The sequence below is a fragment of the Gymnoscopelus braueri genome, assembly GCF_963280865.1.
Source record: "Gymnoscopelus braueri genome assembly, chromosome: 19".
Classification (NCBI taxonomy): domain Eukaryota; kingdom Metazoa; phylum Chordata; class Actinopteri; order Myctophiformes; family Myctophidae; genus Gymnoscopelus; species Gymnoscopelus braueri.
In genome coordinates, this window is record NC_137621.1 from 50,653,179 (window position 1) to 50,667,977 (window position 14,799).

The 14,799-nt window shown below is 44.7% G+C and overlaps 1 protein-coding gene across 4 annotated transcripts in view; it reads right to left on the bottom strand.

Annotated features, from left to right (window-relative positions):
• metap1 (methionyl aminopeptidase 1) overlaps positions 1–14,799 on the bottom strand; it is a 48,341-nt gene that overhangs the window by 8,972 nt on the left and 24,570 nt on the right. For all 4 annotated transcript variants that reach the window (XR_013932094.1, XR_013932095.1, XM_080413782.1 and 1 more), the window contains 2 exons: positions 13,897–13,980; positions 12,611–12,749 (listed from right to left, as the gene is read on the bottom strand). Coding sequence is in view for 2 of the 4 variants with exons in the window: in XM_080413782.1 (XP_080269908.1) it covers positions 12,611–12,749; positions 13,897–13,980 (223 nt within the window). In the remaining 2 variants the exon portion in view is untranslated. The remainder of the gene's footprint in view (positions 1–12,610; positions 12,750–13,896; positions 13,981–14,799) is intronic.

Sequence of the window (14,799 nt, forward strand, 5' to 3'; positions counted from 1 at the left end):
TGTATTTTTTGTAAGTGGAATGATTTTAGCTATCTTCCAAGCTTGAGGACAGATGCATTTCTCAATGCTCAAGTTAACAATATGACAAACAGGGACAGCAATGAAATTAGCAACCAAACTAAGAAATTTAACATCTAAATCATCAACCCCTGGTGGTCTATCTTTACATTTATTAAGCAGACACTCAACTTCATTAACACATCCACCGCCAGAGGTTAATCTCATAATGTACTCACCAGTGCCAAGGTGTTTTTGTTGTTTTTTTGTTTTTTTCATGTCGCCATAGATCTTGTTAAAATCCTTAAGATTGAGCCGTGAACGGTCTGTTTACATCCGCGAGATCTCCCTGTATCTCCCAGTGAAGACCGCATGTCAAACGGACTTCCATGACTGTAGTTAGAGCGGATTACGTTAAACAGTGAAATGCGAGGAGAAAAAACTACAGGAAGAGAATTGAGTTTCAGTTTCGTCTGTAGAATGGGAGCGGGCGTGATCGTCGAAACCGGATCCCAAATAATTCTATTTCCTGTCATCAAACCGGAAACGGAAGTGGATCAAAAAAATTCCGAAAGTGCACCCGGACCGCGCATGCGCGAAAAGACCGCAGCCCGTAGGACTACGGGCTCGGCGCTTAACCGTTGGATTTAACGGCCCGTAGAACTACGGGCCCGGCGGTAAAGGTGTTAACGGTTACTTTTGCTAGTTTAAATTGACAGTTCTTATTATTCATTGAGTTTTTAATTAATGTAGTTGAGGGATTTATACTTGCATGTTGCATATTGCTCCTAAAACAGTTGATCTTAGAATAAAAATAATCATCAAAATAATTAGCAATGTCAACTGGCTTGGTCAAATATTTTCCATCCACTTCAAGATAAGATGGGCAAGATTTTGGTTTTCTGCCCATCATGTCATTTACAACATTCCACATTTTCTTTTTATCATTTTTCACATTTTTTATTTTGTTCTCATAAAACAATTGTTTTTTCTTTTTGTTTTGAGCCGTCACATAATTTCGTAGCTTCTTATAGATTTGCCAATCAGACTCAAAACTTGATAGGATCGCTGCTTGTTTTGCTTCATCTCTCAATCTCATTGCTTCTCTTAATTCAATATCCAACCAGGGTGATTTCAGATTTCTTACTGAGTATTTTCTAATAGGAGCATGTTTTTCAATAATTTGTAAAAATAATGTATTAAAGACTTCAAGTGCATCATCTGGATTTTCCTTGTCCAATACTTTCTTCCAACATATGTTTTTAATATCATCTGTAAATACATCTTCATTAAATGTTTTCATTGATCTCTTATAAACAATTTTTGGTCCTGATTTGGGCACCTTTGCTTTTCTTATAGCTACTATTAAATTATGATCAGTACACCCGACTGGTATGGATAATGCTTTGGAGCATAAATAACTACAGTTTGTGAATATATGATCAATGCACGTTTCACTTTTACCACCATCTCTCCTTATCCACACTCTTGTTGGTTTTTCCACTATCTGAATTAAATTACATGTTCTAGCAGTTGATTGAAGCTTCTCTTTAAGTGGGCAATTAGATGAGTTCCAGTCAATATTTGTATCACCTAAAAAATAAATTTCATGACCAAGATCACATACTTTATCTAACATAAAACAAAGTTGGTTAAGATAATCCATATTTGCACTTGGTGGTCTATATACACATCCTATAAGCAGGGGTTTTACATGTGGTAAATTAATTTGCAGCCAAATCACTTCAATATCTGCAGCCATTAAATCAGGTCTTAATTTGACTGGAATATGATTCTGTACATAAACTGCCACCCCCCCCTCCATATCTATTCCTGTCCCTTCTAAAAATATTATACCCCTGAATACCCAGTACCTCATCATTAAAAGTATCATCCAGGTGGGTTTCTGATAATGCTAATACCTGTATACCCAGCGATAATAATTCTGATACTTCAATAATTTTATTTCTCAGGCTGCAGATATTAATGTGAGCTAATTTAAACCCTTTTCTTGGTAGATTAATCGTAATCATAATAAACAAAATTCAGTAAACAAATTCTTCCCTTAAGTTTGTGAACTATTAAACACATAACACACACATTCACAACCAACCATAAAAACACACAATTTGCCATACATGCTGTAACCTGCCTTATTTCCTCACCCCCCCCCCCCCCAACCCCTCTTAATTCTTTCAATCTAACGACAACTATTTATTCTCAGCACATTCTTGGCTATTTGATTAGTAAAGGAAACAAAAACAAAAGGATGATTATTGTATTCCAGGTCAAAAATAACATCCTGACCTGGCAGTACAATATCCTACAATCCTACTAATCATTTTGAGCAATCACTAGATTCTTTTTAATTATTTATTACTTAAATCATATTGTCTCGTCACCAAATTCTGTACACACCCAAAAAGAAAATTCATAAAAAAAGTACAAAGAAAAAAAACTTTAAATATATTGCAAAAATCAACACTTTAGATTAACTAACTACCCAGCTTAATCAAATAGTATTAATAATAATAACAATAATAATAACAAAAATAATAATCACAGCAATAGATAAGAAAGGGAGTAGTTCTTTTTTTTCCAAGTTAGCTACTTTTCCTCCCTCCTCTTTTTTTGTTTTTTGCCATATTCAACTTTAAGATAACGAAAAAAAATAGTCTTATAATGTCTTGGTACTTGAATTAAATGTTTTCGTTTGTGGACTCCTTTGTGGTAATTAACCATTCTTCTTTTTCTCTAAGATAACGAAAATATTAGTCTTATAGTGTCTTGGTACCTGAATTCATTTTTTTCCGTTTGTGAAACTCCTTTGCGCTGGTAATTAACCACTCTTCTTTTCCTCTGACTTTTCCACGCTCTTCTTTATATAGTCCTCTCTTTTCCAAGTCTCTGGCTGCCTCTGTTGAATTTGAGTACGTTGTAAATGTTCCATCTTCATTGAAGACCTTCAATTTAGCTGGCGCAAGGATGTGCGTCTTGATGTTTTGTAGTTTCAAGGATGCCCGAATTGGTTTATACAGAGCTCTCTGTTGTCTTGTTTTATATGTATAATCATTGTCAAAATAAATCCGCTCATCCTCATACAGCACTTCTTTTTTATCCCATGCTGCTTTAAGCACTCTTTTCTTTGTGTCAAAGCTTAGGAAGGCTGCAATAATCGGTCTTGTAAAGTTTGTTTGCTCTTTGTATATGCCCATGCGGTGCGCTCTGATTATATTGGCATCACCTGGCACCTCCAAAATGTTTGTTATTAATGTTTGGAGAAACTCGGTCATATTGCTGCCTTCACTTTTTTCTTTGACATTATAGATACAGACATTATTTTGCCTGGATTTATTTTCCAAATAATCCACCTGGTCTGCCAGTTCCTCCATTCGGGTCTTTGTCTGTTTCACCTGCTTTTGATGCGTATTCTCTGCGTCATCCAGGTCGCTCACTCTTGTCTCCAGCTGGTCCACACGCTTTGCTGTATTCTCCATGTCCTTGCGCAGATCCGCTGTTTGTTCCATAATTGTTTTAATATCCTTTTCTGTATCATGTCGGAAGGCTTTGAAGTCATTTCTGAACTCCTGGATTTCTTTAGTCAGGGAATCTTTCAGATCCGCAAACAATTGCTGCAGCTCCCCTTTGTTTGCCATAGTAGATTCCACGTTTGCTCCTTCACCCTTCTTTTTTAGCAGTATATTCTCAGGCTTTGTTGTTTCTCCAGAGCGTAGATTCATTACTTTTTAAGGCTATTATTGTACATTGTTTGCTTTCTTATTTCCTAGTTTTACTCATTATTTTCAGGGTTGGCGAGGGAGAGGTTTCATGCTGCGGCTTCACGCTGCGGCCATCTTCTATACATGGTATAGGCCCTTAGGCTCCCCAGCCCTGGAAGAAGCCGCGACACACACATCAGCGTACAGATCTGGCCGAATGTGCATGCCTATGTGTTCCCTTTGTTTGTGTGGCTCGAAATGTTTTTCCATGACAAAGTAAGTGTCTGTGTAAATTTAAAAAAGCAACTCGAGACCGGAGATGCCGCTATACGAGCGCTAGCTGAGATGCGACGCCTCACACAGGAGATCTTTCTCGACAAATACTCCACAGAATGGGCTGGTAGAGTACTCGGTTTGTGCGTCACCCACGGAAGGGCACGGTGGTTCACCACAGACCCGGCAGGTAGGTCCAGCTTGCTTTTCCCAGTCTTCCTCCGCCCCACCCGCTACCGACCAGAGGCGAGCAGCTTGACCAGAGGGACAGCGACGCCTCCCCGCCTTCCAAACCCCACCAAACCGGAGCTAGCGGCGACAGAAAACTGCGCTACTAGCCCCGAGTTACAAGACACACACACACACACACAATTCATAGTACAGGATTACGTGAATGTGAATGTGCATGCATTTGTGTCCCCTGCTTCTGTTGCAAATGTTTCTTATATGACAATACAGTGCTTGTGCAATAAATAAAAATAAAAAAAAAGAATTGCAACCAAAAGCCCTGCCGTCGCAATCACATGTCATTGTAGAGAATTACGTGAATATGCGTGCACAGTTGAATACACATGTCTTTGTAGAGAATTACGTGAATGTGTATGCACTGTTGAATGTGATTGTGTCCCCTGCTTATGTTGCGAATGTTGCTTATGACAAAAAATGCTTGTGTAAACAACCAAGTTTATTGCAACCAAAAGTACCCAAAATGAGCCAACGACCACTACGGACCCCCCACGGGGGGTCCATGGTGGTCGTTGGACAGAGAAAAGGCGTTATGGCGGGCCAAAACCGTCATTTCCTACAAGGGTCACGCCAAAATTTTCCTTGGTCCATGAAAGAAAGTCACAAGGTAAATATAAGCCAAATAGTTGTAAGGAAGGTGGGGGTAGCCAAAATGGCCGCCCCCACTGCACAACACATGTTGCCAATAAAGATGGCCGCTGCTGCTCGCAGACACGTGTTGCCGGCAACAATGGCGGCGCCCACGTGCGTGGACAGTATTTCCAAAATGGCCGCGTACATGGGCCCGGAAGTAACACCAAGCACGGTTGTCAGGCCAACGAGTGGCGCCAAGATGGCGGCTCATGTACGCTCGAATACAATAACAACCCCCCCAAATCCGTTGTCATTGCACATCGAGCAATGGAAAAAATGCAACCCCAACCCCTGGGTGCTTCGTACGATAGCAAAGGGTTACAGACTGCAATTTTCCACCAAACCACCCATGTCCAACGAAGTACTGTTGTCACAAGCGAGTGGTCAAACGGCGGTGACGTTACGAGAGGAGATCTCCTCTCTATTACGCAAGAATGCCGTAAGGGAAGTGTTACCAGGAAAAAGCCAAACATGGTTGCCGGGCCAACGAGTACAGCCAGGATGGCGGCTCGCGTACGCCCGACATTAATAACAACCCCTCCAAATCTTTTGTCACTCCGCATCAAGCGATGCAAAGAATGCAACGCCGACCCCTGGGTGCTTCATATGAGAGCACAGGGGTACAGGCCGCAGTTTCCACAAAACCACCCATGTCCAACAGGGCCTTGTTGTCACACACGAGTGGACAGTATAATGATGTGTCGGTTATGATCGATCCTTTCACAAGAACTAGTGCTTGACGTGAACGAACGGACACTCTTCCCTCTTTGGAACCGTTACGTTCACGATTTCGTTCATGCCCCCCCAGCACACCGCACACACGACAGGTGGACTGGTTAACTCCTCCTGCGACTGTGCATTGTGCAGTCATGTTAGTGGGATCAGGTGCACACGTTTGCATGCACATAGTAGCCCCTTACGCCCCACCGGGACCGGAAGCACTACCGAACTTGAACAAATCATTTGAACGAATGGTTTGAACGAATCCTTGAACGAATCTTTGAACGAATCTTTGGTCATTGCCGTGAACGTGAATTAAGTCGTTCGTTCACTGAAATGAACTGTTTGGCGGTTTGAACGATTCTTTGAACGAATCTTTTGAACAAATCATTGCCGTGAACGTGAATTAAATCGTTCGTTCACTGAAATGAACTGTTTGGCGGTTTGAACGATTCTTTGAACGAATCTTTTGAACAAATCATTGCCGTGAACGTGAATTAAATCGTTCGTTCACTGAAATGAACTGTTTGGCGGTACATACTGCTTTTTCCACCAGACCACCCATGGCCAACAGAGCACTGTTGTTACACGCTAGTGGTCAAGAGGCGGTGACGTTGCGAGAGGAGACTGCCTCCCTTTACGCAAGAACGCCGTAAGGACAGTGTCACCAGGAGAAAGCCGGCTCGTTTTCTACTCGAGATACTTCCTGGTCAAGAAGAAAGGGGAGGGGGCTACGTCCTATCTTGGATCTAAGAGCTCACTAGATCTCAAGGACGCCCTTCTCCACATCCCTATCTACCCGCCGCACAGGTAAATCCTGCGCTTCGAGTTCGAGGGTCGTGTGTACAGGTACCTGGTCCTCTCGTTTGAAATGTCTTGAGTCCCAGGATGTTCATGAAATGCACTCAAGCGATAGCTCCTCTGAGACAGAGGGGAGTCCGCATCGCAACCTACATAGAACATTTGGTTGCTGAGTGCGGACTCGCGTTCTGGATGCATGTCATCACCATAGACTGGTGGTGTCGCACCTGACCTCCCCGGGATTCACACTGAACTTCGAGAAGTGCACGAAGTGTGTGCTCACCCAGTCCCATCACGCTACCTTATAGGTATCGCACTGGATGCGGTCTCTCTGGTTGAGCTCCCTCAGGTTTTTTGCCGTGTGACAGTGTCCGCGGCATGCATGCAGTCCCTCCAACAAGGGAAAGTAGCTTCTTTCCTGTCGGAGGGCGTCCCGGTAGGGAGGATCATCTCAAGAATGATGATCGCCACCGATGACAGCCTCACAGGGTGGGTCACCACCTTCGGGGGCCGGACGGCCATGGGTCTGTGGAACCGCAGCATGAGGACAGCATACATTAACTGCTTGGAGTTGATGGCAGTCCTTTTGGCGGTAAAACACTTTGAGCCCCACATCAGTGGACGTCAAGTTCAGGTCAGGACGGACAATACCACGACCATGGCCTGTACCAACAAGCAAGGAGGTCCGAGATCTCCTACCTTGAACAGTCTGGCACGGAGGTTTGATTTTGTGGTGCGACGCACACTTGGAATCAATCAGCGCCTCTCATGTACTTGGCCTTCTGAACAGGGGAACCGATCCTCTGTCCAGAGGCGAGACTTTTATTCAGATTGGTTTCCGCACCGGGGTCGCGGACCAGATCTGGACCTAGTTGCCGCGGAGGAGAACGCAGATTGCTCGCTGTTCCTCTCAATGAGAGAGCGGGCTCCGCTGGACCTGGACGCCCCGGCGCACGAATGGTCGTGGGGGCTGCCTTATGCGTGCCCTCCGCTGGAACTGATCCACCCCACTCCGGAACGGATCAGACTCCAAGGCTTGGTGGCGTTGCTGGTGGCTCCGGTACGGGGCTCCCGGAGGTCGGGGATAGCCCCCCTCCTCTAAAAGCAACCTTGGCCCCTCCCGCTACGCAGGGATCTGCGACAGCAGGCGAAGGGCGAAACCTTTCATCCCAGACCCGCGGAAATAGAATTGTGGGTCTGGCCCGTGGAGGGAAAACTTGACTGCGACTGGTTTTCCACCTAGAATGGTGGCTACCAGTGGGGTATCGTTCAGGTTCGACTCGCTCAAATTAACTAGTTCCTTGCCGTGAATGTGAACGAGTTTGTTCTTTTTCTGGGACGGTTACGTTCACACTATAGTGCATGCCCCCATCCCCTCCCCCCGCGTATAGGACGGGAGGTTGGGCTGTACGTGCGACGTAGAAGACAAAGACGCTCCCACGAGGGCGTTTTCACACTAGAGAGTGGAGCTGCTGAACGAAAACGTGAACGAGTCAATTGAACTATTCATTGCCGTGAACGTGGACAAAGTCGTTCGTTCGCTGAAATGACTGTTTTTTCCACTACTAGCGGATACTATTTAGGCCGCTAGGGCACACTCCACTAGGTCTCTCTACGGGACAAAGTAGGGCGTGTGCGAGGAATGGTATCTGGGACGGTCCCCGGCTGTGCATGGTTCCGCTCCAGGTTTTGGTAGCAGACGTCCTGATCTTCCTACAGGACAGGTATGATCTGGGAAACGTTTTCTCCACAATCGAAGGGTACCTGGCGGCTATCTCAGTGAGCCACGGTTGGCTTCGAGGGGAAAACCGCGTAAAACAGCCCCTTGTGGGCCAGTTCATGAAGTGCGCTGCGTGCACATCCTGTCTCAAGGTCCCTGTTCGCCGCGTTGGGACTTGGTCCTGGTGCTCGACTCACTCTCTCGTCCTCCTTTTGAGCCGTTGGAGACGGAGGAACCAAAGTTCCTCACGTTCAAGACGGTACTCCTGGTTGCGCTGTTGACAGCGGAACGGGTGAGCGATATTCGTGCCCTCTCGTGACTCCAGAGTGCATGAGGTTCGCTGGAGGTGACGGTAGGGTTGTCTTCAAACCCAACCCGGCGTTTGTCCCCAAGACTACCTAGCAGTGGTTAAAGCCTACTGAGGTGGTGGCTTTTCACCTGCCTCCGGTTGCCCGGAGGTGGATCAGAGGCTGCACTGTCTCTGGCCAGTGAAGGCCCTGGGGGTGTATGTCCGAAGGACTGTGGCCCAGAACCGACCCAGCCGGTTGTTCGTTTCTCTGGGGCCCGGGTCACGGGGAAGGCGGTGGCTTAGTCAACGCCTTCCCGGTGGATTTTGGATACTATTCGCCTGGCGTACACTAGTAGCGGAGCCCCAGTGCCTGACGGCCTGAGAGCGCACTCTACTAGGGGTGTGTCGACGTCCTGGGCCCTCTGCAGAGGTGTGTTTTTCAGGACGCCTACACCGCAGCAAGTTAGTCGTCTACCTCGACTTTCGCTGCTCTCTTTGGCCTGGACGTGGCAGCGCCCTCCATGGCGCAGGCAGTCCTGGGCGTGGTTTCCACCTGACGGTGGGGTAGATCAGTGTCTATCAACCTTTTTTGTGCCAAGGCACACCTGGCATAGCCAAAAAATCCCAGGGCACACCTAGATATACGGTATATATAATTATATATATACTACCGTATATATATATAATATATATCTATACACACACTAGGGGTGTGCCGATTTTCACATTTCACGAAACGATACGATACGATATTGGGCACACAACTTCGATACGATTTCGATACGATTCTCACTTTTTTATCATGAAAATATATGGGGGAGAAAAAAACCAAATGCAAACAAATATTTCTGTTTTTGCATTATTCAGACATGCAAACTTGTGGCTTTTCAGCTTCCACTAGCCGTTTTGAATCCAAATAGGGCAATAGTGTGACACCTGACCCAGCATGTTGTCACCCTTTTCACCTCGGGGCTGTTTGCATGCCTGATTATTATTATTGTTGAAAAAAAAAAAAAAAAAAAAAAAACTTTTTTTTTTTCAAACCTCCTTCAAACGTCGCGGCACACCTCAGCAGTAGCCCCGGCCCAAAATTGGGACGTTTGCCAGGGTTGATATACACTGGGGTAGATGCATGGAACAGACGTAAGGTCGGTTCATGCCCTTGTGCCTCCTAGGGGGTGTTGACGTCCTGGGCCCTCTGCAGAGGGGGTTTTTCAGGACGTCTACATGACAGCGAGTTGGTAGTCTCCTTGACTTTCGCTGTTTTTCTAGCCTGGACGTGGCGGCGTCTTCCTTGGCGCTCGCAGTCCGGGGTGTGGCTTCCACCTGAAGGTGGGTAGGGGCATAGAACGGATGTAGGATCTGTTCATGCCCTTGTGCCTAGTATGTCATAGGCCGACGTCCGGGCCTTAGGTCAGTAAGGCGGACTTCGGTCTGTCAGGGCCCTCCACGAAGATGGACAGGCTGTGCCTGTCTTTTAGTTCTTAGGGCTGACAATGGTGTGTCAGGGCCCTACTTTCCTGATCCTTGCCTCAGACCCGGTGGGTCTGATGGCGCCTGGGTGCTGAGGGCCACGCCCCTGGCGCCCGGTACTGGGGCAGGTATTGTGGTATCTCGATTTGTAGATACATTCCGGGGGTTTATATCTCCCATATGTGAACACCGAGAGAGCATTGTAGCAAAACTAAGGGTTACTTCCGTAACCCCGGTTTTGTAAATTGCGAACGAGGTGTTCACAAAAACACCCTTCTTTTTGCTTCACCGTAGGCAGAAGGAAGCTGGTGTATCAAGAGAATGACTTCCGCGTTCCGGTCTCCTTTTGTGCCCTCGGGTAAGAGGGCTACTGGAAAGCGACGGAAGACCCATCTTCAAAAAGGGTTTGGCCCTGAGGGAGTGAATGTGAAGCTTCTGTACATCGCCAGAGGGCGCTGTTTCCCATATGTGAACACCTCGTTCGCAATTTACAAAACCGGGGTTACGGAAGTAACCCTTAGTTTTTTCATTTATCTCCGCCAGGCCTTCACGGCTAGGAGGCAGAGATTATGTTTTTGCTGGTGTATGTTCATCTGGCCGTGCGAGCAGCTAATCCCGGCAACCACTGGACCGGCGTGAAACTTTGCACTCGCACTCCCAGTGGGCCATGGAATAACTTCCACACCAAATGTTTAAAATCGGCCTCAAGGTGGTGCCATAAGGGGCTTATTCACGTTTTGGCCTATAACTTGCATACAAATCCCTGGATTCCTTTGATCACTCCCCATATAGGCTCCGCTTATTTCTGCCCGACATGATTGTCAGACATTTTTAGTTTTCTTCAGAACACGTTTTGTTACTACACCTACAGATTTTGTGCCAAACTCACACAAATCGGTAGCCTGGCTCCAGCCCCTGAATCGATAGCCTCGCATGCAGGGTCTGGTGACGCTGTCAAAGGCGGGGTTTTCTCGGGTGAAAATAAATGTAATAATTCTGATTGGCTACGATTGACTTCCGGGAACCTTTTTTTTTTTAACGCCAAAAAAATCTACTTATTCAATCTGCCCCGAATTGGGCCGATTGTGTTCCTATATAGACGCTCAACAAAGCCGGAAGCACCGTAGCGGTTTCAAACCGCCAGCCTACGTGGTGGTGGGCAGCTACTTTACCACTGCACCGCCCCGAACGCCTACTTCCTATTACATTACCAGTCAAAATACTGATGGACAAACACTTCAGCAAAACATTCTGACATTGCAGGAAGTGCCTAGAGAACCCCCCCCCTCCCACAGTAAACGCTAATGAAACCATTTGTCTTGTCACTGCGCCGCTGGGTCTGTGACAAGTCCTCTATCAGTGGCTCTGAGGGGAGTGGTCACCACAACACCATCAGCGGCCCACTAATATTCATGAAGGGACTAAAATTGGCCCAGCTCCTGTAGAGTCCATTTGTGACACGCTGGTTACGACCATTCATCATGCTGAAAAACTTTTTTCTAAGTGCTTCTGGCAAAAACATCCTCCTTTAGGAAAAAAACTAAACTTTGTTCCATTCATTTTGAACGCAAACACTGTTGAAATGAAGTTGAAATTGAGATTCATGCACTGTAGCAAAGATGACAGTCTTGCTTTTCCATGAAGCCAATAACTTTGTACTTGAAATCGGTGGTGCTCAACCTTTACTGGATCAGGGCCCACTTGAGCATCTTGAAAGTATTCACGGCCCACCCATCTGACCACTTAACACGGCAGCCAAAAGCCGGGTGCAGATCTTGTAGATCTTGAGTGTTACCGTTGAGGATGTTACTAATGTGTTAACAGGGACGTACTGGGCCAAAAAATCGTCCCAGGACTTAACGATGGAGAGGCCCTTTAACAAAATATGTTGCTGATACTTACTGACAAATGCTGACAGTACTTTTAGGTCTAATCATGTTTGTGGAATAAAGAATATCTAATCATGTTGTAGGCCATCAAGACCATTTAGGTCTTATTGACACCTGCCACAGTTTGTACTGTATAAGCATTTCACCTCTACTGCTAATTACTAAGTAACAACTACCTAAATGTGTACTCTCTTATTTACAACAGAAGAAGACAACAGTGCTACATTGTCTGCTATTTTTGGGGAAAATCGTAAAATAATTGTGCAAATCTTTGAATATATATATTTTTAAGTGAACATTTGTAACTCAAATCTTTTGCTTCTGGGGGATTCCACAAATGTCTTCTAAATCCTAACAGTTAAAAAAAAACTTTTTTTTGTTGCTATAATATCACTGGTTCTCAGACTTTTTTCATGTCGAGGACCACCCAAAATGATACGTATTTGGCCGTGGACCCCCATCTGAAAATATTTTGTTCCAGGGACCCCCCAGATGTTGTAACATGAGTTAAAAATCACTTAAAAAAATCTATAATCAAAGATTTGCAAAAAAAAATAAGAAAAAAAGCAGATCTATAAGTTCATGGCACGGCACTCGGTGCCACGCTATGAGCTTGTATATCTGCCATTTTTGAATGTCCAAAGAAATCTTAAAATGACACCGATGTGTTCCCGGTTAATGGCTAACAACACAACAGGTGGTCTTTAGTTCAGGAAACTAACGTCCAGAATTCCTGCTTGATCTTACCCAGTGGTGCAGACAAAAATCACTAAGGCAAAGACAGTGAACAGAGCAGTAAAATCACCCCGCCCTTGGTTATTAATGTGGTTTAGAGGGTGTAAAGGGTTACCGTTGAGGATGTCTCCATCTTGTAAGGGTCTCCGGTCAGGGATGCCGTGGCAGATCACCTCGTTGACTGACGTACAACACGACTTGGGGAAGTTGTAGTAGTTGAGAGGAGACGGGTAACACTTCCTCGCGGTGCACGCCTGAAAGCACACGCACGCGCACACACAGGTTAACTCTTTAACTGCCAGAGTATATACAGTACAACTAAATAAGGTCCAGACTGCCAGCGATTTTCTAACCTTTTCAACTAGTCACAGAATATTTATCTCCAGTATGATCGATCCCCTGATGGTTGCTAATCACGGAGGGTTTCACTGTGCCTCCGAAAAAGAAAAAAAAAAGTAATCGCGACCTTCCGTTCGCTTGTTATACGCTGTTAAAAATAGAATGTTTCGTTAAAAATGCATATTAAAACACAGGAGCCGAGATACAGGATTTTTAAGTAATAAGTTAACCAGGAAGTGAATGGAGCAGTAAATCTTTGGATCACGTTATCTCCTGGTTCTGTGTGAAAAAACAAAGAAAAACTCTTTTTGTTTTGTTTTGTTTTTTCAAAAACTCGTCGTTGGCAGTGTGAGCACTGGCAGAATTCGACGAGTTAACTCATCCATGGCAGTCAATGACCAAGACATGGACACACACAGTGACATCGGTAGGCAGTTATGGTCATTGAAATAAAGAAAAGCCAAACTTAATAATTATTTTTTTAAATTAATGCAAGAACACTGGCTTCTATTTCAGCGTGCAAACATTCCAGGATGAGAAATGCTGTAGTTTCTATAAGCTTGTAATCCTCATCGATGATGTCATAGCCCACCAATGAGACACCAAGTGCCAGGATCACAATTGGCACTGGGTGAAAAAAATGGGGTTGCAAAATCGTGGGATCAACATTTAAGAAAAAAAAAAGAGCATTAGTGAGGACCAGTTATATGAAGATACGGTTGAAAATGGGTGACGTGCTAAATCGACCACAGATTAGAAGTTTAAACAAGTACATTCTCGCCGTGTGTGTGCGCAGTGGTGTAAAGTAACTTTACTCAAGTAATGTACTTAAGTACAATTTTGAGGTATTTTTTACTTTACTGGAGTGTTTAAAATTGTCAGTACTATTACTTCTACTCCACTACATCTCAGAGGCAAATATTGTACTTTTACTAAATGCTTGTACTTTTTTGTGTGTGTGTGTGTGTGTGTGTGTGTGTGTGTGTGTGTGTGTGTGTGTGTGTGTGTGTGTGTGTGTGTGTGTGTGTGTGTGTGTGTGTGTGTGTGTGTCTGTGTGTGTACCAGATGCACAGCATGGTCAATCTCCTCAGTGGTTACACCAGGCTTCACCATCAACGCTGCGATGTCCAGCACCTCTCGAGCCAACTGCAAATAAAACAACAGTTAAACCACGACACATTTAAAACACAAGTAACACAGCTAATAGATATACTGTATACGTTGTGTATCGTCGTCACTGTCAGATGGAAACCTTGTACGTCCAAAACCGTTACTTTTCAGGAAATGGGGAAACAAATAACCTGTGTTCCAATGTAGTTATTATTTAGTCACTTGCTCTTGTTAATCCTTTTCATTGGTTCAATATTTATAAAAACCCACACACACAATTTTTTTTTTTCAGAAGTAGCCGATCTTGAAGCTCACTAGAAGCTCCTTTGTAAGCTTGTAGAGGGGCTATATTTGTGTGACACTGTCATAAGTATGAAAAAGTAGCTCCGTTGTCTGTCTCCTTGACATGTTTCATAAGACTGTCTGACTCTTCTTTTCTTTCTGAAAACAGCAAAAACGATGAAGCTTGCACAAAAACTAACTTCAACCTCTTCTTTACAGCTGTAAACCTGTGATGTGACAATAAAGTTGATTCTGATTCTGTCTGTTAGAATTGCAAATACTAAACTTCAGAACAAAATATACCGCTCCGAAACAAATGCCACAGGGCCCTAGTGCCGAGGATATTTTGGAAAGCAACGGCGTCGTCAGAAACTGTATTTGCTTTTAGTATAAAATAAACACATTTACGGAGCCTGAATCATTTTGGCGTGAGTGTTGAGGACAGACACTGAAATAAAAATAGTGTTTATAGAGAAATATGGAGATATACTCTTTCTGCACTTTTAAATCTGTGGGGTTCAATGTGGCCACTAGATGGCAGTCTTACACACATGAGTGTAGATCCATTCACAT